This window comes from Fomitopsis serialis, assembly GCF_022376445.1.
Source record: "Fomitopsis serialis strain Sig1Antser10 chromosome Unknown B0H18scaffold_70, whole genome shotgun sequence".
Classification (NCBI taxonomy): Eukaryota; Fungi; Basidiomycota; class Agaricomycetes; order Polyporales; family Fomitopsidaceae; genus Fomitopsis; species Fomitopsis serialis.
In genome coordinates, this window is record NW_025955030.1 from 159,037 (window position 1) to 180,353 (window position 21,317).

The following is a 21,317-nucleotide window of genomic DNA, read 5'->3' on the forward strand; positions in this document are numbered from 1 at the left end:
TACATTACTTGAGTATGATACATGCGACATGCTACACAATACAGAATGCGGTGCTTCCTCCCGGCGCCAGTCCATGGATGCGATTGTGCTGTACATACATTCACTTCACAGTGTTTCCCAGCCTCCGCAATCTACGGTGCTTTCCAGACGTCTAGCAATCAGGGTGGGTACCCCTTGATTCAACCACACCTTCCTCACTTCTTCCCATCTTGCGTGGTGCAAGTACTGCCTCCGGCCTCGCCTGTACACGGGTTAGAACGTATTCTCGTCGACATGGGATGTGAAGACGAACCTCATGGATACATCTACCTCGCCGTGGATGTCTAGATATGGCGACTGTGTGAACGCCCCGTTGTTCGCATAAATATACAACAATGAGCTTCGCTTGACCAGGAAGAAGATCCCAATAGGACCTGCGCATCTTGGCGGACGTGAGCGTCCGTCGCTAGCCATGAACAAGAAGAAACTCACTCTCGCGTATGCATGTTACATTCCCCCGAGTTCCGTTCTCGTGGTCGGCGCAACAGTGACTCTGCAGACAGCAGGTTGCACCGCATATGAGACATATCGCCGCGTCCAACGGGACTGTTTTGCAGCGTTGGCACGTCATGATCTTGTCCTGGTCGAAATACAAGTGATCGAGTACCATTGGAAGTTTTGTCAGGCGGTACACCACCGGATAGTCTAGAACGACTCCGCAGTTGAGCTGCGATGCGGCGTGTGAGGTTCCGTAATGCTGACACCACACGGACAACGCAGTTTGCAGAGTATCTTGATTGGGTAGGTCGGACAACGGGGGGATGTCCAACATCGTCAACAGCCGTCTGTATTCGCAGACATCTTCCGAGACGGCAGGCGTGGGGAACGCCGCCGGGAGCATCGCGCGGCACAGAATGGCTGCTCTGCGCAGGAAGGGGAGCGTGAACATGTAGAGCAGCTTCTCTATGCGGGCTTCGCCAAAAGCCTGGCAGACCAGGTCCCCGGCTTGCTCGAATACGGGTGAGTGCCTAACCACCGACATGAAGAACATGCGAACGTCGCCGAAGAGGTCTGAATGGCGGCGTCGGGGGATCGCTGTGACGTGGTAGCTGCGAGTTTTGTTCAGTATGTAGACCAAGCCGATGACGGTCCGGGCGAGGCAAGCGTAGTACGCGAGGATGAGGACTTGTCGGAGCATGTCTGGCGCCACGGCAGCAGTCTCAATCAGGATGGTGAAGGGATCACGGAGGAGCAAGGGATATGTGAACGACGTCAATGAACCGCGACTCCATTCTGGTAGTAGCCGCTTCATGATGGCGTGGCGCATGGAATCGCGGCCCTCGTCGGGTCTATTCCTGAAACTGAATGCAACCAGCTTGGTGAGACACGTAACTAGACCTCGTATCATGCGCAGCTGAGGCTCCGAAATAGCGTCTGGCACCATGCGGCCTGGAGTACCCAAACCTCGTTGGGCAACCTCCATCGAGGAAATGGTATAACCGACCAAGTCCTCTGGAAGGTACAGCCCGCACCTCGGTCTCCGGGCTCTGGCTCTGGACGGTCGCGTAGATGTCGGGTCTGCTGAGAGATATTTCTTGCCACGACCATGATTGTATCGACCATCTTGTGCACTTCAATGGGATCCCTCTGCTCTGGAGCCCGTTGGAAGGACTGATACGCAGGGTCTTGAGCAGCCCAGAAGACGAACTCCCCAGAGCCATTTCGGAACTGTAACTGCTCTAGCACTGGGTCCGCCTTTGACTTCAGGATGCTGATTCCGGCTGCTCTGGTCCATTCCGTGAACGGCAGACCATTAAGCTCAGTGCTAATGGGTGAGGTAGCAACGGGTAGAATGACGTTTCCCAGACTCTTGCACAGCGGGCATATGTACTCCTTCCTTGGTATGCTCTCCGGGTGGTTTCTGGTCGCTTGCGCCCGGTGTCTCTGTCTGATAGATGCGCTGTAAACGGTAAAGCACTCCAAATGCATCATATGTGTGCATATTGACGAATGCAGACCGAAGCGGGTATATTGCGAAGGGAAGGGTCGAAATTGTGGGCACGGTGTTTTGTGTTCTTCATCTCTGGAACGGGTGGTGGGAAGACAGGGTTCGCGTCGCTGGGGGCGACACGGTCTAGATCATCTGGGCAAAGGACAGCTTCATTAGTGTAGGTGTGCTGGCCGTCTGGATGGCGTCGCAAGAGTCGACTCGGCTGCATGAACGCGAGGGAACCAAATGCCTTTGCGGTATTCAACTCCTCTTGGCAGACGATGCATGTCCCGTACGAGACCGGTACATCGGGCGTCTCGCCCATATCATCGTCCTCATCGTCGCCGAGGTCTTCAAAGTTGATGGCGAAGCTTGCTTGCTGCGCCTTCATCTGTCTCATAATAGCCTCTTGCCTCGCCTTCGCCGCCCTCTTTTTCGCATTGACCGGATCCGCAGTATCGTCCGGATGGTCCTCCACCAGACGCCTATGCAGGCGCACAGATTCGCGCTCGTAATTCTCCAAGCGGTCGAGAACCCATGCCACACGCGCATGATACGGCTTGAACTTGTCGTGGTGCTCGAAGTTGCACAGCACATCGAGTAATGTCTGCCCGTCCTCAAAGGTCTTTTGTACGGCTGCCTGGCTGAAGACCTTGGGCCTCTCGGTCAGCGCCACCATGATCAAGTGGACGAGCTGGTCCAGGATGGCCTCAGAAGACGGAGGAGTCGTCCCTTCCGCGTCCGTGATCATGATGATGTTGTAGATGCCGTAGAAGATGATCTGCAGCAGGACTTCCGACTCGAAGATCGCCGGGATTCTCGAAAAGGCACCGGTCTTGAAGTCGAGAGGTCTAGGAGTGAGGACCGGGTCCTCGACACCCGTCTTCCTCTTGAGCCGGTTGCGCAAGGCGGTCTCCACGTCCTCGCGCTTGTTCCGGGTGTAATGGAAGAAGAACGGGTTGACCTCATCAAACGCTTCGTCCTTCAGCTCGTATGTTCCGATGTCCGTGGTCGAATCCGGAGGCTTGAAGTTCGCGACCCCTCGGAGGACCGTTCAAAGGATACGTCGTCCACCATGCGCTCGACAGGCGTTTAGTTAGTCGGTGAAGGTGCAGGGCCCAACCGCGAGCGCGTGGACGATCTCGCGCCGGATCGCATCCTGCATGGACATCTTTGTCGCGCTGGCGTTTCGGTGAGGATCGTGATAACGATATAGAGTAGCTCTTCAACCATGCCTGGGAGATGCGTGTTTTCGAAGACGGGATGAAGGGTGGCGCCCGAAAATAGCCCATAAGTTGGAAGCGGTCGAGCATGCTGACGAAGACCAACTCTGGGCCTAATATCACCAACGCTGCTTGCAGGATAAAGAGATCCTGATCATAACACAGTTCTCGCAGCATGAAGTCGCGGTAATGCAAGAGCTGCCCTCGGATGGCGAAGCCGTTGCGAACCCAGAGACCCGTACGGATCTGCGCGATCATGGCCAAAACTATTCGCATGGTCAGACACAATTCGACACTGTACAGATCGAACAACTTGCCTCGCAGAGGGTAGTCGATTATTGTGAGTATCGCCTGCTCGCTCACGTTACGGAGGCACGCCTCCCGCAGATTATTCAGCCCAATTTCTCGCAGCGAGTCATCGCTCAGGATGTCGACATGCTTGAAGAGCTCGGCGAGCAACCACTGTAGAGAGTGGTGGAAGCTTACCCAGCCATCCATGACGTCGAAGTCGATGACTCTGTACGTCGTATCCGCGAACGCCACATCGTGGAAGAGTACCGGCGGGAATCTGGTGATGTCGCGATGTTCGTCCGCTACCGCCGTGGTCACAAGAGTGTGGTGCATGACCGTCGTGATCGCAGCGACCAATTCCGATACGGTCGCCCGAGAGAAGGCTCCTCCGTAGACTTTGATCACCCTGGACAACGAAAGAGTGACGTTGAACACACTGATCCACGCATCCGCCTCGTACTCGACGTGGTTAGCCGACGCCCGTTTGTTCGGGTTCACGCACATGAAGATCTGGCAGGTCTTCGAGAAGTGCGCGATGAACTCCCGATTATGGGCGATGAGCTGCTGTACGGGCTCGTTGTGGCACAGATAGCGTAGGTCGCTGAACACAGGCATGAACCGCTTCGACTTGAAAGGAAAGGTGTCGACATCGATGTCGGCGTTGGGGTCGGCGGGATGGATAATGCGTTTGTCCTGTATCTGGTTGGTAAAGAAGGCGGTTATGATGGACAGTAGGCGTGAGATCATGTTATGCTGTCGGACGATATACAACGCGACAGATGGAACGGTGAAGAGCTGCAATGCGAAGTACTTGATGGAGGTCTCCGCCTCTCGGTCGATGAGTAAATAAGCATCGATGATACGATGATACACGCTAGCAAAGTGGGACGCTATAACAGATGTTTGACTCAGATGACAAGTAGTGTTTGAATATACGCGACCTACCGACTGCTAGCTTGTGCTCGTGGCTCAGACTGAGTAGAGAAGCATATACCTCCTTGAGATTGAGGCGTGGCTTCTTCCAGAGCCTGCAATGATACAGGAACAACCAATCGATGCGGCAAGGGTCATGAACCTCGGCGAGGGACTTCGAGCTTCATGAGTGGGAATCAAAGAGTAGTTCTTCCTGGGCGCAAGAAGTTCTGCAGCAACCACCTCCCGTAAGATTAGCGTATCCGACCCCAGGCGGCTGCGAGTGAGGTCGAGGAGCCATTCGATAATGACGGTCACGATCTGTTCCCGGAATGTGTCATACGCCCTGCGGACAGTGACCCCCAGGTCGATGTGGGAGATCGTTTGCGCCATCTCCATGAGACGTGTGGAGTTGACGTGCATTTCCACCACTTCGCGTCCCTGCTCATCAATCCGGTCTGCAATTGCCCTGGCTTCGTCTTTCGTGCGCGGCGTCATATCGCGTAGCAATTGAACGATTTCTTCGATGGAATGTTTGTCGTCGTTCCAAATGACTACGCTGAATTGATCCCTGAGCATAGGATCGCCCGACGGCTGTGCCCGAAGGTCTTCCTCGTTCATAGGAGGGTTGGTGTCGTCGGGGGAGTAGTCCAGGGTATCGATGATGAAATCCAACGCATACGCGACAGTCCTCGCCATCGTGTCCCTCAAATCCGGCGTGACGGGGACCCGGAAGGGGAAATCGCGCACGGGAGGGACGTCCTGGCCTATCATGACTCTTGTACTCGCCCGAGGAGTGGCCTGAAGCGTCCTAAGAGCGAACGCGCTAAGATACTCGGTCGTCTCGTCCTTCGGAGGATGGTACGGGCAGTTGATGGGCGTGCGCCAAGCTTCGACGTCACCGCAGTCGCAGCATCCGCCGGATTGTTGAGCGATGAAGAAGCTGACGTTGTGGTCTACATGGTCGGTTGCCTCGAAGCACCGCGCACAGAGTACGCAGCTGTCGTCGAGGGCACAATCCCTGCAACGCGTTCGCAGATGTCAACGAACATCCACGCACGGAGTTACTAAGCACACTTACTTGCACCTGAAGCAGGCCTCTCCTTTCTTAAAGATGTAGCCACAGGGTCTCCCTGGAATGATCGGCTGCTCCCTGTGCAGCCCGGTAGCGACCTGCACTTCGCTGAGCGTTGCGTGCGGAGGAAGGCTCGAGAGTGAACTCGGCAGGAAGAGATGGGCGTGGGGGCCCCAGAACGCGTCGTATAGTTCAGAGAGGATCTCAGCACGCGTCGCAGGCGTGAAGACGTATTTCCGTGAGCCAGGCATAGTCTCCAAAGCGAAGCGGAGGCGTGCCAGAGGATCGGACGTCCTGTCGCGAGGATGGGTATGCATGGAGCCCAACAACCTGGACGGGAATAAGGAGGACAGGCCAGACATTATCGGCAGCTCGCAGATAGCAGAAATACGGTCTTCATCCGCCTCGAGTCTGAGGCTCCGAGATTACGACGAGTACAGGCTGAGAGAGGTCGTCAGACGTCGAGGTCCGGGTCAGACTGGGGTTAAGCGCTGGTCGCCAGTGCCACTTGAGCGCGCTCACCACCGCGTCTCTGTCACATACTACACTGCCTCGCTCGCCATGTCGTCCAGAACATCAATCCAAAATCCTGCAGCGGCAATAGCCTCGAGCTCGTCTATCCCAGGGCTCGCGGCCCTCGCAGATCCCCCCACTCGCCAGATAGACGCGGCGGCCATGGACTACTTCCTCATCGAGATGGTCAGCACCCTGCGCGCATCCTCTGCCGTCGCGGCTGCGCGAGCGAAGAAGCTCGAACAAGATATGATAGAGGCCGGCCTCATGCCCGCACCTTCGCACGTTCCCCCTACGCTCAAGGACACACAGCGAGACTCAGTGGGTAGCACCACATCGAGGACTTCGGGCGGGAAGCCCGCCCTGGACGATGAGGAAGAGGCCCTTCGGTCGCGCCTGGAGGCCATTGGCATGCATGTCGGGGCAAACGTCGCTGAGAGGTTGGTGCCGGAATATACTCCGGCGTGTCGTGTCTGAAGTGTGGTCGTGCTCTCAGGCTATGCCATGACCGAGGGATGTTCTCGGACACTCTCGACGCAGTCAAGTTCGTGTGCAAGGATCTCTGGGTAGCGTGCTGGGACAAACAAGTTGACAACCTGCGTACAAATCACCGCGTAGGCGTGTTCCGTATTCAGCTATGGCATGTTGACTATGCCCTTCAGGGGTATACGTATTGCAAGACAACGCGTTCCGACCTATCACACGGCTGTCTAGTGCGAGGGGCGTGCAGATGCCATACGAAAGCAAGACTGGTAAGAAATCACGGTCCGGGCGTTGAGAACTGACAGCCCCACAGTACGTCGCGATGCCGCAGGTATCCTTCGAGGCGCTCTGGTAGGCTAGGGTACCAAGCTGCCGTGGTCCCCGAGATCCTCAATTGCCACAATGTAAGGCAATACATGGTATCACAGTCAAAAAATCGCTGATCGTTGCACCGACAGGCTCGTTTCAACTGCGGCTGCCCAAAGGGCCATGATGCGACAAGCCCAAGTCTTGTCTATCATCCGTTTACAAGATTACACCTCCAGCCATTCGCAACCAGAGTTATTGTGCGCCGAAATCCTTGAGCTGGTACAAGAGGACACGGCCCCGGTTGTTCCCAATGGCGACATACTCGCTCCGCGCCGAGAAGTCTATGCTTGTGACATGCCCAAGGGGAGTGCTCGATGTCGGCCAGTTCGAGAACGCCGTGAGGTGGGCAGATGGATCTAGACGGAGCGGAGAGTTCAGCGATGCGAACTGAGTAGGTACTCTACAATGCATACCATGCGCATCTGATCCTTCTTGGTGTTGCTGGCTATTGCGAGCAGCTGCGAGTTGTGGTTGAAGCGCAGAGACGTGATGGCGGTCGTGAGGTTGCCAAGCGTCTTCAAAGGCTTCGGGCTGTTCGATCCCAAGGCGGAGACACCTTCAGATCCGTATACGTTGACCAAGCCTGTCCGAGATCTACGCGAAGGTCAGCGTATTCGCTCGGATCTCATACCCCATTCCACATACCCAGTCGCAAGGTACCTCCCCGCCTTGTCTCCACCATGAGGCGACTGCCAAAGCCCCCGTCGTCTTTCCACCGTTTCACGCATCTCCGCTCGCCACGTCCCAGACATAGACTTCGGAATCCTCCCCAAGGCTCATCATCTGGCCGCTACCGTCAGAAGCCCACCAGACGCTCTTCACGGCAGCGTTCATTTTCACGCTTCCGACGACCTGGCCCTGACCCGCACGCCAGTCGACCAGATGGATCTGGCCGCCGCGACCCGCGACGGCCAGGACCTCCCCCGACGGCTCGAACGCGCAGATCTCCATGCTTCCGTCCTGGGCGGCGACGTTGTTGTTGGCGAACGTCGTGCCCCACAGTCCACGCGGCGAGCGCAGGGCTGTACCGGACATGAGGTCGTATGTGTAGTAATACGGGCGGGGTCCCGTCAGAAGGATGGATGTGCCGCCCGGATGGAACATGGCGGTCGTCACAGGGAGATCCGGTATATGAACGGTTTGGAGATGTGGATTTGTGTGCCCGTTGATCTACAGGTATCGTCATTGTAATGGGGAGACGGTCAGAGACGGCGAATGACATACGTTGAACAGCCGGAGACGTCGATCTGCGCCCGCAACTAGAGGACGGGCACCTCAGGAGATGGGTGAAATGGACCGCCTTGACTTCGCCCTCGGACTTCGCAGCCAAGTTGGCGTCGCGCAGGCGCTCGATAGAGAGGATGCCTTGTGGTATGACATTGGCCTTTCGTCCCTGCTGCAGGACGCCCCGCGCATCGGCCAATACATCAGGGAGCCCCTCTTCCTCGTCGCTCTCCGACGTAGAAGATGTAGAAGGTCTTCTCCGCTTTGCCTTTGTAGGATGCAGCTTTTTCCGTGCGGAGGCAGCCCAGTCCGGTGTAGGGTTTATCTTCTCAAACTGCCGTCGCAATCGTCGTTCGTACTCCCGCCCTCCGACCATGTCCTCCGAGGCAGCATCTCGAAGCTTCCGTCTCCGTTTGTCCGCAACCAAGGATACCTGCAGTGCGGGGTCATCTGGGTCTGTCCATGCAGGGCCCTTCTTTTTCGGAGCAGTTAGGGCTTCCTCTTCACTTTCTTCTTCTCCTTCACTCCGCTCTTCATCTTCCTCCGAGGGACCCGCCCCGGCACTCTGTGCGGCATCCTCGTCGTCCGTGCGAGCTTCAGCATCGTCCTCGCCGTCAGACCCGCTCGCTTGTGGTTCCGGCTGAACATCCAATTCTGGCTGTTGACCTACGGGATCATCTACAAAGAATAGCTGCCGCTTCCACTCAGCATTCGTAGACTCAACGCGAAAGCACCAGAGACGCACATCCGTGTCCAACATATTTTGCAGTTCCTTCTCCCCCCTCTGGTCGACATCCTGGTCCTCGTCGTCCGAAATAATCAGTAGTTCCTCGCCTTTACTTGACGAGGGGGTGTACGCCGTGCCGAATAGCAGGCTTTCTAGCCTTCGCTCTTCATCATCTTTGCTCGAATCGTCTAGCAGCGACACTGCAGAGCCAAGTGGTCGTACATTGACAGGGTCAGGAGCATCCACCGCGGATTTGGTTGTCCTTTGCTTCTTGCGCGGATGCTTTGCCATGTGAGCGAATCAAGATGTGCAATGACGGTAATTCGTGAGGAGAATAGCAAGGAGTTTGCGAGGAAAGCACTTGCCAGTGGCAGCATCCCGGGCCGCCTTCGATACTGAAGCAGCTTTCTGTTTCGGAAGCGCCGAAGAAATTAGAACGTCATGTGATCGCCAATGTTCCTTTGCATCTCGAATCCTGCTCGAATCACCTCACTCGTTTGAGACTCAAGACTCGAGAGGTTGGATCTGAGGACATGCAATTCGTGTACCAATATTCAGAGGAGTGTAATGAGGGCCTCGCTGTGATGCCTATGAGGCAGGCCGACGCGCGACGTCACCTGTGGCTGATCCTGCGCGCCACCGGCTTTGGTCAAATCCACCACGCACACGGCGAATACAAAGTCTACTAGCTACCTAGTAGACTGTCCTGCCAGAAAGACGGCCACATCCTTTCTATTCGACGTCGCAACACCACACAACGCATGCATTCATGCTTGCAGGCCAACGCACATTTCTCCGTCTGCACACACTGCCACTCCACCGTCCTCTGAACTCTACCAGGACATCACTCGTGCGCCCGCGGCATGTCATAACCTCCAGCGCAACACGTAGATGCCAACACAGGCTCTATTCATCCGAGCCGCCAAAATCCTCAGGTGAGGGAAGCCAACCAGGGAGCGACCGAACACCTCTACACCGTACGTGTTCTCACCTGTTAACATCACACCGATGGCGAACTGACGAAAACCGGTCAGGAAGACTCTCGGATGCCTGGACACAGACCCCGACCAAGTGGTATCCTCTCCCCGTCGCTGTGGGTGCGCTCCTCCTCATCGTCCTCCAATATCGTAGGACCCGGAGGAGCGAGAAGGAGGTGCAGCTGGATGAGCAGGGGCAGGTCGTGAAATTAAAGGGCCCTTGGCAGGTGAGTCTTCCCTCTCGGTGGGCCCTTTCGTCATCGCAAACTATCATTCCTTTTGAATACCACATGAAGCTCCGGAGCCTTGAGAGAGAAGGCTGCCTGCAGTGCAATTTGCCATGTGTCTACCTCAGCACTAACATTATTTACTTCTTTAGGTCTACGTCCTCGGTGCACTGCCCCTCAACGGCCTCTCCCGGGTCTGGGGCTACCTCAACTCGCTCCAGCTGCCCGTCTGGTTCCGACCCTTCGGCTTTAAGCTTTATTCCCGTATATTCGGCTGCAACCTCGACGAGATCGACCCGCTCGACCTCACGCAGTACGCCAGCCTCGGCGACTTCTTCTACCGGAAGCTCAAGCCCGGCGTGCGACCCGTCGCAGACAGCGCCCTCGTACGTCCCTCCGTGCCCCCATTTAGCCCATGACAGACGCACATCTCACCGACGCTGCAGGTGAGCCCCGCGGACGGGCGCGTGCTGCACTTCGGCGTCATTCGCGACGGCCGCGTCGAGCAGATCAAGGGTGCGACGTACTCGCTCGACGCGCTACTCGGCGTCGACCGCCCTGACTCGCACCCGCCCGCCGCCGTCGAGTTCCAGGCGCGCGACCAGGCGGAGGTGCTCGACCGCACCTTCGCGGACATCAACGGCATACAGTACAGCCTGCACGACTTCCTCGGCACGCCGCACCCGCCTCCGACGGTGGGCAGGGGAAGGGAGACGGGGACGGGCAGGCGCTGCAGAAGCCGGTGCCAACGAAGCACGGCGAGCAGACGGATGCGTCGGTGAGCTCGGACGCGTCCTTGCAGGACGTCGTTGCGCACGAGGCGGGCGTTGCAGCGGAGATGGGCGTCCGCCCGTTCCTGGACCGTGCGCAGGGCCGCCCCGCGGGGAGCGTAAAGCCCGGGCACGCGCTGTTCTTCGCGGTGATCTACCTCGCGCCTGGGGACTACCACCGGTTCCATAGCCCGACGGCGTGGGTCGTGGAGAAGCGGCGACATTTCTTAGGTGAGTGGATGCGCTTTGGGTGTCGAGGCGTTGATGCTCGGGCGGGGCTGACACGGATGTGCAGGAGATCTCTTCTCGGTGTCGCCGTGGATGGTGGAAAAGCTGGCGGACGTGTTCGTGCTGAACGAGCGCGTCGCCCTGCTGGGGAGGTGGAAGCATGGCTTTTTCGGGATGGTCCCCGTCGGCGCGACGAACGTCGGGAGCATCAAGATCAACTTTGACCAGGTGAGTGCTACGGAACGTCTTCTCCACACTAGGCGAGTGACCTGACTGTCCGTTCGCCGCCAGGCCCTCCGCACGAATGTCAGGACGAGCCACCGACCACCAGTGGCACGTTCGAAGAGGCCGTCTACACGTCCGCGTCGCCCGTGCTCCGCGGCCAGCCCCTCGCGAAGGCGCAGGAGATGGGCGGCTTCTGCTGGGGAGTACGATCGTGCTCGTATTCGAGGCGCCGAACGATTTGAGTTCGCGGTGAGGGCGGGGCAGAAGATCAAGGTCGGCGAGAAGATGGGCGACCTCCACTCGAGTCTTGTCGAGAAGCAGTAGACGTAACCACTAATTCGCAGTTTAATGTCGGCTCCGTGCTCGTCTGAATTGGCTGTGGTGGGGTGTGCCATGTTCGTGCTTTCTGCATTGTGCTGTGCATTGTTTGCTTGTGTGCTGTCCTGGTCAGTGTCTCTGGTGTGCATCGAGAATGAACATCGATATCACGACAACATTAAGCGGTGTTGTATGGTACAGGTGTGTATAACATGAACGCAGTCCCTTGAACGATTGCAATGATAACCTAACAGCTATATGACCCACTCCCGATCCCCTGCTCGCCTCACCAGCCCTCCTCACACGTTGGCTGTCAGCCAACCAAACCAGCACCGCGCAATCACTGATCAGTCGTATCGCTGACGTTGCTCGGCGAACCGACGAACACGCTCCCGTACTGGTGCCCCGAGCCGTTCGCGGTTTTCGGGCTGACGACGAAGTCTCTAGCCTTCGTGCCGTCCAGGAGGCGCTGTTCAACGGTGGTGGGACCGTCCGCACCCTGCGGGTTGTGCTCGACGACCCCCGCACTACCTGGGCCCGGGCCTGGGCTGAGGAGGGGCGTGCGCTCGCCGATGGTGGGGACGGTGCTCTGGGAGCCGGCTCTGCTCGTGCGGCCGCGGTATTCGATGATGCTGCGGGGTGCAAGACAATCGTGAGTGGGTATAGAAGGGGAGAGAAGATGAGCTAGACTGACCCGCGCATGGCTTTGGCGTTGAACGGGCGCTTTGCGCGACGTTTGCTGTGGTTGTCCTCGTAGCGGTCCGTCTCGTCGATGATCTCTTCGGAGATGATTTCCTGGGGTTCGACGGGTCAGCTGATGAAGTTGGGAGGGCTGTGGCTGCACTCACTTCGATGATGTCTGTGTGCCCACGGTCAGTTGAATAGGTGGGAAGTAGGAAAGACCAACCTTCGAGCGTGACGACGCCAATGGCGCCGCCTTCAATGCCTGGCGTCGTGCTCAGGAGTAGTAGATGCGCACGGCCTGTCTGGCTAAGGTGGCAGTGTCAGCAATGGTGGACACACCCAAACGAGAGTCAGCGACAAACAAATAATCGAGAGCCTGGAAGCAGTTGATCGACGGATTTGCTTCGGGCAGGATTGACAGCGGGAACTTTGATACCGGCAGCGCTTCCTTCGGATCGTACACCGACAGCTATCAACCCCGCGTCAGCGCAGCGCGTCGATGTCTAGGAGAGGTGTTGACCTTCTTGATGAGTAACAACCCGACGAAGGCCATAGGCCGCCCAGGCTGGTGCACCGGAATGCGTGAGTACCGCTCCGGAGGCTGCGCCCCGGTCAGTCCTTGCCAAGTGACGTACAAGCACTCACATTAAGTCAACAGTGTCGTGGTCCAGAATCCTGTCTGTGCTGATCGTCACAACGTCCTATACAAGCGGTTTAAGTAAGTAGTAGGTTATAGGTACTCCGGCTGTAGGTCTCACCTGCATTGGGGTCATGAGTTCCTCGACATGTTTATTGTTCAGCTCCAGTACGCCGTTCAGGATGCTGATTTCGTCGTCGCGCAGCGGCTCCTCGCCCTGCCGATGGAACGCCAAGAAGGACCTGAGTGAGAACGGTCTTCAGCTGGGCCAAGAGCGTCTAGGATGCGGCAGCTCACTTAAGCTCAGCCTTCTTGTACGTGTGCGTGTCGTTAGCACCTAGAATCCAGTCGAGCAGCTTGGCGATCGGATAGGCTATAGGTGCTGTAAAGTGCCCAGCGTGAATCGTTAGAGGCCGTACAGGCAGGCGGCTCATGTCCGACTTACCGAAGAGGTACATCATGCCCAGGACAATAGGTGCGCAGGAGGCCCCTATCGAGAGGCCATACCGTACGCTGGCCGCCTGTGGGATGATTCTGGCATGGGTTTGAGCCACGTTGTTAGACAAGTCGGATATTGCAAGCTCACTCTCTGCACATGTAATAGCACCAAAGTCGCGGTCAGGGAGGACATACTACGCCAGACGAATCACGTACCCGAATATTACTGCGGCGTTGTTGAAACGCGTGAGACGCGCTCTCGGAAGACAAACAGCGGGGGCAGTTCACACTCACCAATCATAGTAGTGGAAATCGCCACTGCAGCAATACCCCCGCCGAGCTGCACAATTCACCTCAGTCACACCAAGCGACGTACCAAGGAGATACTCACGGCACTGTCTAAAAATATTGGCAAACTCTCGTTGACGATCTACAGGTCAAGTCAGAGGAAAACTGTGTTCTTTACGCCGTCGTACATACCACATTGCCCAACAAGAGGACCTGGTATGGTCAGCACGCAGAGCTGCACTTTCCAACGAGGACATACCACAAGGACCCAGTGGCGGCGGTTGGTCAAGAGCCGAAGAACTAGTGGCATCAGAGTCAGTCGGCAACAAGAGCTGATCAGTGCGAGAGAAACCTTTCTGTGCGTTCTTGCGCTCGACAGGATCGTCCGAGGAGGCTGAGAGCACGCGAAGGTGCAGCTCGTCGAGGCCCATGAGACCGAGGGTCAGGCTAGTTTGTGATGAGTATTCGTGCACATTGTAAGGTACATAGCATCGTTGCTCACCCCGCAAAGACACCCCCGAGAAGGACGAGGCCGATGCTAATGATGAGCTTGTACCAAAAGGAAGACGACCCGGGTGGTTCGCCCTCTTCGTTTGTAGGCAGTTCGTGACAGAAAGCGCAGGGGAAGCATGAGCGAGGGTGAAGGCAAGGAGGGCAAAAGAGAGGAGGGCAGGAGGCAGACGCATCGCTGGTGAAGTTGAGAGGAGGATGGCGGTGGCTGGAAGGCAGAGAAGTGGCTGAGATCGGCGACCGTGTGACGTCGGGGACGCGCCCGTCACGTGTAGCGCGTCCCGATCGTGCTGGCCAGTCGCTGCCCGCCCATTAAATATTAAATTCGACCCGCTGCTGCCTGTCGATGCTCGCCCGCCCGCTGCTAAGGTCTCTCTCCCTCGGCCATTCCCGCCCCCATCTGCTCCTCCTCGTCCACCTTCGTACATGCACACCCGCTGGCATGTCATCCGTCCGCCACTCCTCCGCAGAACCCGCCCCCGACCGTCCCGAGAAGAGACCCCGTCTGGACGACCCCGAGCCGGCCATGCACATCTCCATAGAACCATCCGCACCGGTTCCCGTCGACTCTGACGCCGTCGACATCGACTCGGGGCCAGCCGACTATGCGCGCAATCCTTCACCAGACTCGCGCCTGCCCGCACGGCCGGCGCACGGACAGGCACCCGAGAACTTATCGAAGAGAGCGAGAGCAAAGGCTAAGCGTAGGAAGAATAGGCATCTGCTTCCCGAACCCTATACCGGAGAGTGGATAGTAGCTCACGAGGTCGACAAGCTCCTCGGCGAGGACATCATCGACCAGGCTGTAGCCGAGTCGAGCGAGTGGGACTCCCGTTCCAGGACAAGAATTCTTGTGTGCTTGACGTCACTGTCTCGCGTCTCTCATCTACTGGTATGTCTTCCGTTCGTCAACACCCGCCTCTGGACACAAGTTCAATTCTCCTTCAGTCCTGCACTAATCTCCTTGACATCCCTCACATCTGACTGCCTCGTTTACTCCAGGCGACTCCCTCTCCATTGCACCTGCGCCTCACAAGCCATGGGTCATCGTCACACCTCATGCCCTCCCTGGCGAGAAGATCCGCGTCCGCGTTTACCGCCATAGTCGCATGGTATCTTACGCCGACCTGCTCGAGGTCATCGAGCCAAACCCGGAGTGGAGAGACATGTCTCGTGTGCGGTGTAAGTATTTCGGAAAATGCAGCGGGTGTCAGTATCAGGTATGTAACGTAAATCTGAAGCCGGTATGGTCGTTTCAACCGGTGTACGATCTAGATGCTCTCCTATGAGAAACAGCTCGAGCTGAAACGCGAGGTCGTCATCCGTGCATTTGAAACCTTCTCAGGTATGGTGCTCCGCCATTCACGAGTCTGACCAAGACCTGAGATTTGTGCACCTCGGACAGGCCTACCACCCTCCGCCGTGCCAACTGTGTCACCTACTTTCGGCTCGCCCCTGCAGTATAACTACCGCACCAAAATTACGCCTCACTTCGAGGCACCACCAAAGACTGCTCGAATGTAGCACACAAACCTGAAGTTGGCCATTCCAACCCTCCTGACTGGCTGAAGATTGGTTTCAATGTCGTCGGAACGCGGAAAGTCATGGATATCGAGGTAAGAACGGACGATGCCTGTGAGCGGACGACTGCCCGACATTGACACTGTATGCAGGAATGTTCCTTGGCGACGGAAACGATCAATGCAGCCTACAAGCCGATCCGCGAACAGGTTATAGAGTGAGCCGTTTCTTAGTCGCCCATACTTGCGTGCTGAACGATGTTTGCGTAGTAACATCTACCAGTACAAGAAGGGTGTATCCCTTTGTCTGCGGGATTCTCTGGAGCGTACACCTCTCCCGAGCGGTAGTCCTATACCATCTCGTAGCCCATCGCCGAGGCTGGTACCACTTGTCGTACAGCAGAACCTCCCCTCGCCCCACCATCACCCAGGCGCTCCGCTGTCCCGCCCGACGAAAAGCACATTTGCACCACGGACCACAAAGACATGGTGCGCGAGCGCGTCGGCGACAACTCTTCGAGTTCAACGCCTCGGCCTTCTTCCAAAACAACAACTCCATCCTCGTCCCCCTCACCTCCTATGTTAACTCCTCCATCTTCGACCGTATCGCGCCCGTCCCCTCCAGCTCCTCCGCGCCCGCTTCGCCACCCCGCCGCGTGCCGACGCACTTATTGACGCTACTGCGGCAGCGGCCTCTTCGCGATCACGCTCGCGCAGCGCTTCTACAGGGTCGCGGCATCGAGCTCGCGCCCGAGTCGATCGAGGCCGCAACGCAGAACGCGGCGCTGAACCGCCTCCGCCCCGCGCAGTGCACGTTCCTCAAGGGCGACGCGGCGGACATCTTCCGCACCGTCGCAGACTTCCGCGCGAGCGCACCGCGCTCGTCATCGACCCCCCGCGCAAGGGACCGACGAGCATTCATCGAGCAGATGCTCGCGTTCGGGTGCGAGACCGTCGTGTATGTGAGCTGCAACGTGCATACGCAGGCGCGGGACATCGGCATGATCCTGAGAAAGAGTGGGCAGAAGGGCGTGGGCCCGGACAAGAGAAAGTACGTGTTGGAGTCTTTGAGGGGCTTCGATCTCTTCCCCCAGACGGCGCACGTCGAGTCGGTAGCCGTACTGCGTCTTGTATAACCGCATTTCCACTGCGATCATTTTCAAGGCCGGGGCCAAATCACTCTTTCGTATACTTATCCTGGCATGCTGCCATTCGAGTCGCATAATGCATCAGGCACCGCTAGTTTACACCACATATAATTCGGCATCTGGTACCAATCTGGCACTGCTGGTCCTCATCGCGGGGAGCGTTCCTAGTGGTATATCAATTATACAGTCATGATGTGCGTAGGCTAGAGAACAGCTGGTGGTATCTAACAGTAGTGTATGAATGACATGCATGTGCGGATGAGTGCGGCGCGACCGGGAGGAGGGAGAGAGTATAAAAAGCAAAGGAATGGCGTGGGGTCAAAGTACGAATACAAACAAAAGTCACATCCTAGAACCTCCGCGGGGCCCCCACCAGGCCTTCTATCGATTGGTGCTCGAGGTCGTTCCGCGCCTTCAAGATCGTTGCATGCATATCCTTCATCGCATTGCCCAACTTAACACCGAACCGGCTGAGGATGTCCCGCTGCCACGCGTCGTACTTGGCGTTCACCCGCGCCTGCACCTGCTCGTAGTCGATTACGCACACGCCGAACGACTTCTGCGTCTCTGATGTGTCGAAGGTAGACCGCGCCTTCTTGATCTCCGTCAGCAGCTGCTGCCAGTTCGCGAGCGAGTCCCCGAGTCGCGAGAAGACGTATTCGGCTTCGAGGTCCCATAGCGACTGGAACTGCAGCCATTTCGCGACGTACTCCCTCAGTTGCTGAACTTTCTGCTCGATGAGCAGGAACGGTCTCTCCAAGGTTGCATCGGTGAAGTGCGTCAACTGCACAGGGAGCACATCAGAGGCGTTGTGTAGATGTAAGCTGCAGTACCAACCAGAGATGTGTATGTTGCTTCTGTTGTTGTGTGTCCCTGCATTTGCAATCCAATCTCGTACCGAGAGCTTTGAATTCTCCGAAGACGACACACGACGCCTGCACAATCCCCGTAAGCAATAGAATACTCGCGATGTTCAGCAGCATCAGCTACCTAGCCAGTCATGCAATTGCCGGGTCCAGTTCTGCCGCGCGTGTTCGATCGGTGGATCCAAGAAGATGAGTTGGTTTTGGATTCGGATTTCATGCACAATCGGCTTCAGGGTCAGGATTCCCTCGACAGGCTGATGTATGGTTCAGGAAGCTGAAAGCCAGAAGCAAGGGGTTTACTCACCTTCTCTTCTTTCACGCGCTTGTCCCCACGACGCTTGTTCGTGATGTCCCTCAATACCAAGGGTTCACGACGTCCATCCGCCTCTTCGTTCCTGTCGAACTCTGAGCACCAGAGTTGAATCGTTTGGACCAAACGCTGCAATAGGATTCCCTCAATGCGTTGATCGAGCTCAGCCACCCAGTGCTCGAGGTTGGCATATCCCTCGAGATTGAGTCGGTCGATCTAACCAATCATCAGCATGCAAGTAGGCTTATGCCTACGCGGGCCGCTTACCGCAGCTTGGATCTTGCTAAGGAGCTCACTAAAGCTTCGGTCGTGTAAGGCAGTCGAAAGCTCTTCCACGGCTCGCGTTATATCTTTGTACAGATCGATGACATTGTTTGTCTTGTCCTGTGGGCTGGTTGGTGCCGTATCATTCGTCACGATATCGAGGAGCTCACCTGCAAGATGACACAACACTAGCGAATTCTCGGACAAATTGGATGTGTCGGTTGTCTGAGCGTCCGACTCGAACATACCGCGCCGTGTCGTACTGATTGACAAAGTGATCCCAGCGAATGTTCATGCCTGTACGAATCATCAGTGTGGTCGTGCATCAATATAGTTGGCTACTCACCCCGTGTGACCATCCGCTGGGCTTCATTCCGATATTCAGCAACGAGCCACTCGATACCTTGTTGTTCTCGACGAGGTCGAGGGTCTGCCCGTACGTCCGAACTGTCTCCATAAGACTGACGGCATGGGGGTACACGCGTTCGCATCCTTGGCCATGTTTGTATCGCGTGAGGTACCTGGAAGTTCTGCCACAACAGATTCCTGACTTCCTTGAACAGCGTGATGATCTGCGGGTCGAAGTTGACTGCAAGTTGGAACCCCCCCACGTAACCGGACGATCTCGAACAACCGGCCGTTGACTCCCATGTCCCGTCGGTTGATGTCGTGCATCCAAGCGTCATAGACAGGCCGGGTGTCCAGCTTCTTGCGGAATGCTGCACTTTCCGACTGCAATTTTGACCCTCAGCGTACAGCTCCCAGCCCTTGCCCAAGACTCCTCGACACGCTTCATGTACGTCTGCAGTTGTCGATCAATTGGCGGCCCAGATAATGCGCCGGATATTGGTGGCAGGTCGCGCATCTGCGACATGTGTAGCTTCTGAGAAACGATATGTGTCTTGAACTGCAGCAGAGTCAGTCTGGCAACATAATACATAAGTAGGCGCGTACCTTATCGTGCAACGCTTGATGTCCTCCTTCACGAGTCGATCAGCTGTGTCTGGTACTCTTGAATGGCACCACGGATCTGAAAATACGGTCAGCGGGTTCCTTCGCGTTAACAGGGCCACTGACCTTCGGCCGCACGAACAATGCGTTGAACTTTGAGAAGACACGGAACATCTCATTGGCATTCCGCGCGGTCCCTAGCGATCACGCAATCGCGCGATATCTGGTTCTCGACGCGTGCGACACGCTCGTTGTACGCGTTCTCCGCTGCCACCCATATCTCGCTCCCTCTGCGCACAGTCAGCACCCTGACCACAACCTGAGACGACGGAATACTACGCACCGACAGAGACATCGAGGACATCAATCCGCTTCATGACCTCGTACGCCTCCTTGACTTCCGCCTCCATATCCACTCCGCCAATCTCCATACCGACACCTCCCAGGCCCTTCGTGGGGCCGGTCATGACGGCAAGCTGCTCGTGCTGCTTGCGCCAGTCTCTGAGGTACCGGCAGCGGTCCTGCAGCTTCGCGTGGGCAGGGACGACTTTGATGGGAATGAACCGCTCCATCCGTTTCCGGGTGACTTCACGGGCGACGTTGGTGAATTCCTTGATGTTGTCGTCCCATGTCCGGAAGATCTCCATGGTCTGCGAGAGCAGGCGTTCGAACGTCTCGTAGGGCATGTACAGCAGACGGTGCGAGGTGAGACTCGAAGGAGCTGGTCGTTGAAATCGCGGGAGATAGCTTCGACGAGAGGCAGCGCACGCCGAATGGGATAGGGGACAGCTTCAGCTTGCGGTTGATGTGGCCGAAGATCATGATGAGAGCTTCGTTGATCTTGTCTAGGTCAGTGGCGGACAGCAGTTCGTTCAACGGGAAATCCTTCATAGCTGATTGTACTTGTGGACTGCGGCAAGTGAGTTTCATATTAGGACGCTCGTAGGATAGGGCTTACCGGTGTCCGTTGCGTCTTCAAGCCTGTGTCCGTCATGAAACTGACCGTTGCATGGAACCGTTTGGCGTTACGCAGACACTCCATCACTATGTTGACCTCCTCACTCCGGAGCTGATTCTCGATGCCCTCGAGAGCCCTCTCTAGACTGAGCCAGAAATTGATCTCCTGGGAGGCGGTACCAGACGAGACATCTCGTGACAGCTTCGTCACGGTCTGAATAGACTTGATCCACTGGTTTACGTGCGAGTGAAGCGTGTTGAGGAAAGTGCTGTCGTTCAGTAGTTTTGACGGAATGTCGGAAATGCTCGGTCGCCGGCCGTCCGCTCGAGCCTGCTCGACGGTCCTTTGGATGATAGGATGGATGACGAGGTGTGTTTCGGGAATCTCGACGTTCTGCTGCAAATGAAGTAGAGATAGCTCCAGTTCCGCGAACTTCTTCTTGGTCATCGGGATACCTGACCTATCATCAGCAAGGGCGACTACACACCAGACGTGTACATACCCATCTTGGAGTCTCCGCCGTCTTTCCCTCCATGTCGAGCACCAACAAAGGCCTCGAACCAGGGCTTCACCGCGTAGCTAACTACGGAGTGCAAGCTCTCATACGGCGTATCTTCTCCACCGAAAAGGTTCAGAACATGCAACTGAGTTGAAAGCGACGCTGTGGCATCCAGGATGGGGCCCCGCTTGATGATAGCAATAGTCATAACATGAGTCGAGTCGTAAGTCATCTGCAGCGTTAGCTTGTATGTGTAGGTCGGCGGGGCGTCCTCTGCAGGCAATGGTTACACGAGCGAACGGGCTGAGCAACGCAGTCAGCGCACCTTCGGCCTCGTCTTTCTTCTTCACGACGTATATCACACCGCCCCCCTCGCCGGCAAACCGGTGAACGCGCTCGTCGAACTCGTCATCGAACAGCGACTCGAGCTCTACTGGGGATGCACCAATCATGGCTGGTAACAGGGCAAGCATGTACGTCCGGAGGACAGCGGGGTCAAACGTGGAAGCAGGACCGTCTGACAAGCCATCATGAAGGATCCCGTTGCCATTTCCATTCCCGTTAACGTGTGCGACGCCGTTGGGCGTGGAATAGGGCGGTATTGGAGACTCGATTGCGGCCATCGGCTGTGGCGGTTCCTTGGGCGCAAGGGACTCGTTGGACGAACCGAAAGCAGAAGATGGCCGGGACCGCGAAGACGAGCGACTGGACCA

The 21,317-nt window shown here is 56.8% G+C and overlaps 7 protein-coding genes across 7 annotated transcripts; 3 read left to right on the top strand and 4 right to left on the bottom strand.

The window, feature by feature from the left end:
• Positions 1 to 105: 105 nt before the first annotated feature.
• B0H18DRAFT_1086433 (uncharacterized protein) lies at positions 106 to 5,832 on the bottom strand (the record flags this gene model as incomplete). Its single annotated transcript, XM_048032043.1, has 15 exons — positions 106 to 241; positions 293 to 421; positions 472 to 508; positions 532 to 1,491; positions 1,512 to 1,956; positions 1,998 to 2,060; positions 2,085 to 2,164; positions 2,189 to 2,993; positions 3,035 to 3,049; positions 3,093 to 3,150; positions 3,230 to 3,458; positions 3,510 to 4,373; positions 4,429 to 4,511; positions 4,559 to 5,416; positions 5,477 to 5,832. 15 exons carry the CDS (start codon positions 5,830 to 5,832, stop codon positions 106 to 108), a joined length of 5,118 nt encoding a protein of 1,705 aa, XP_047890114.1.
• A 199-nt stretch (positions 5,833 to 6,031) lies between these two features.
• On the top strand, positions 6,032 to 6,761 carry B0H18DRAFT_957154 (NO signaling/Golgi transport ligand-binding domain-containing protein; the record flags this gene model as incomplete). Its single annotated transcript, XM_048042548.1, has 3 exons — positions 6,032 to 6,423; positions 6,480 to 6,583; positions 6,646 to 6,761. 3 exons carry the CDS (start codon positions 6,032 to 6,034, stop codon positions 6,759 to 6,761), a joined length of 612 nt encoding a protein of 203 aa, XP_047890115.1.
• A 266-nt stretch (positions 6,762 to 7,027) lies between these two features.
• Positions 7,028 to 9,077, bottom strand: B0H18DRAFT_1086435 (WD40-repeat-containing domain protein; the record flags this gene model as incomplete). The annotated part of the gene is made up of 6 exons (XM_048032044.1): positions 7,028 to 7,191; positions 7,224 to 7,418; positions 7,481 to 7,568; positions 7,592 to 8,005; positions 8,133 to 8,750; positions 8,805 to 9,077. The coding sequence occupies 6 exons, from the start codon at positions 9,075 to 9,077 to the stop codon at positions 7,028 to 7,030; spliced, it is 1,752 nt and encodes a 583-aa protein (XP_047890116.1).
• A 478-nt stretch (positions 9,078 to 9,555) lies between these two features.
• Positions 9,556 to 11,537, top strand: B0H18DRAFT_1086436 (phosphatidylserine decarboxylase-domain-containing protein; the record flags this gene model as incomplete). The annotated part of the gene is made up of 8 exons (XM_048032045.1): positions 9,556 to 9,721; positions 9,821 to 9,990; positions 10,143 to 10,376; positions 10,437 to 10,685; positions 10,745 to 10,991; positions 11,056 to 11,232; positions 11,280 to 11,416; positions 11,457 to 11,537. 8 exons carry the CDS (start codon positions 9,556 to 9,558, stop codon positions 11,535 to 11,537), a joined length of 1,461 nt encoding a protein of 486 aa, XP_047890117.1.
• Positions 11,538 to 11,871: 334 nt separating this feature from the next.
• On the bottom strand, positions 11,872 to 14,264 carry B0H18DRAFT_1086437 (uncharacterized protein; the record flags this gene model as incomplete). The annotated part of the gene is made up of 14 exons (XM_048032046.1): positions 11,872 to 12,163; positions 12,226 to 12,326; positions 12,452 to 12,521; positions 12,578 to 12,684; positions 12,736 to 12,816; positions 12,872 to 12,916; positions 12,974 to 13,094; positions 13,150 to 13,234; positions 13,298 to 13,386; positions 13,653 to 13,720; positions 13,838 to 13,878; positions 13,931 to 14,025; positions 14,081 to 14,163; positions 14,190 to 14,264. The coding sequence occupies 14 exons, from the start codon at positions 14,262 to 14,264 to the stop codon at positions 11,872 to 11,874; spliced, it is 1,353 nt and encodes a 450-aa protein (XP_047890118.1).
• A 266-nt stretch (positions 14,265 to 14,530) lies between these two features.
• Positions 14,531 to 16,744, top strand: B0H18DRAFT_1122060 (uncharacterized protein; the record flags this gene model as incomplete). Its single annotated transcript, XM_048034450.1, has 7 exons — positions 14,531 to 15,035; positions 15,091 to 15,308; positions 15,364 to 15,433; positions 15,613 to 15,704; positions 15,762 to 15,826; positions 15,879 to 15,990; positions 16,040 to 16,744. The coding sequence occupies 7 exons, from the start codon at positions 14,531 to 14,533 to the stop codon at positions 16,742 to 16,744; spliced, it is 1,767 nt and encodes a 588-aa protein (XP_047890119.1).
• A 361-nt stretch (positions 16,745 to 17,105) lies between these two features.
• Positions 17,106 to 21,227, bottom strand: B0H18DRAFT_1086439 (cytoplasmic dynein heavy chain 1; the record flags this gene model as incomplete). The annotated part of the gene is made up of 22 exons (XM_048032047.1): positions 17,106 to 17,540; positions 17,594 to 17,691; positions 17,747 to 17,876; positions 17,927 to 18,148; positions 18,200 to 18,204; positions 18,229 to 18,323; positions 18,367 to 18,493; positions 18,543 to 18,591; positions 18,615 to 18,647; positions 18,676 to 18,785; positions 18,808 to 18,928; positions 18,953 to 18,974; positions 18,997 to 19,097; positions 19,135 to 19,150; positions 19,183 to 19,226; positions 19,274 to 19,344; positions 19,394 to 19,435; positions 19,491 to 19,858; positions 19,935 to 20,032; positions 20,106 to 20,560; positions 20,608 to 20,877; positions 20,930 to 21,227. The coding sequence occupies 22 exons, from the start codon at positions 21,225 to 21,227 to the stop codon at positions 17,106 to 17,108; spliced, it is 3,210 nt and encodes a 1,069-aa protein (XP_047890120.1).
• Between the last annotated feature and the right edge of the window lie 90 nt (positions 21,228 to 21,317).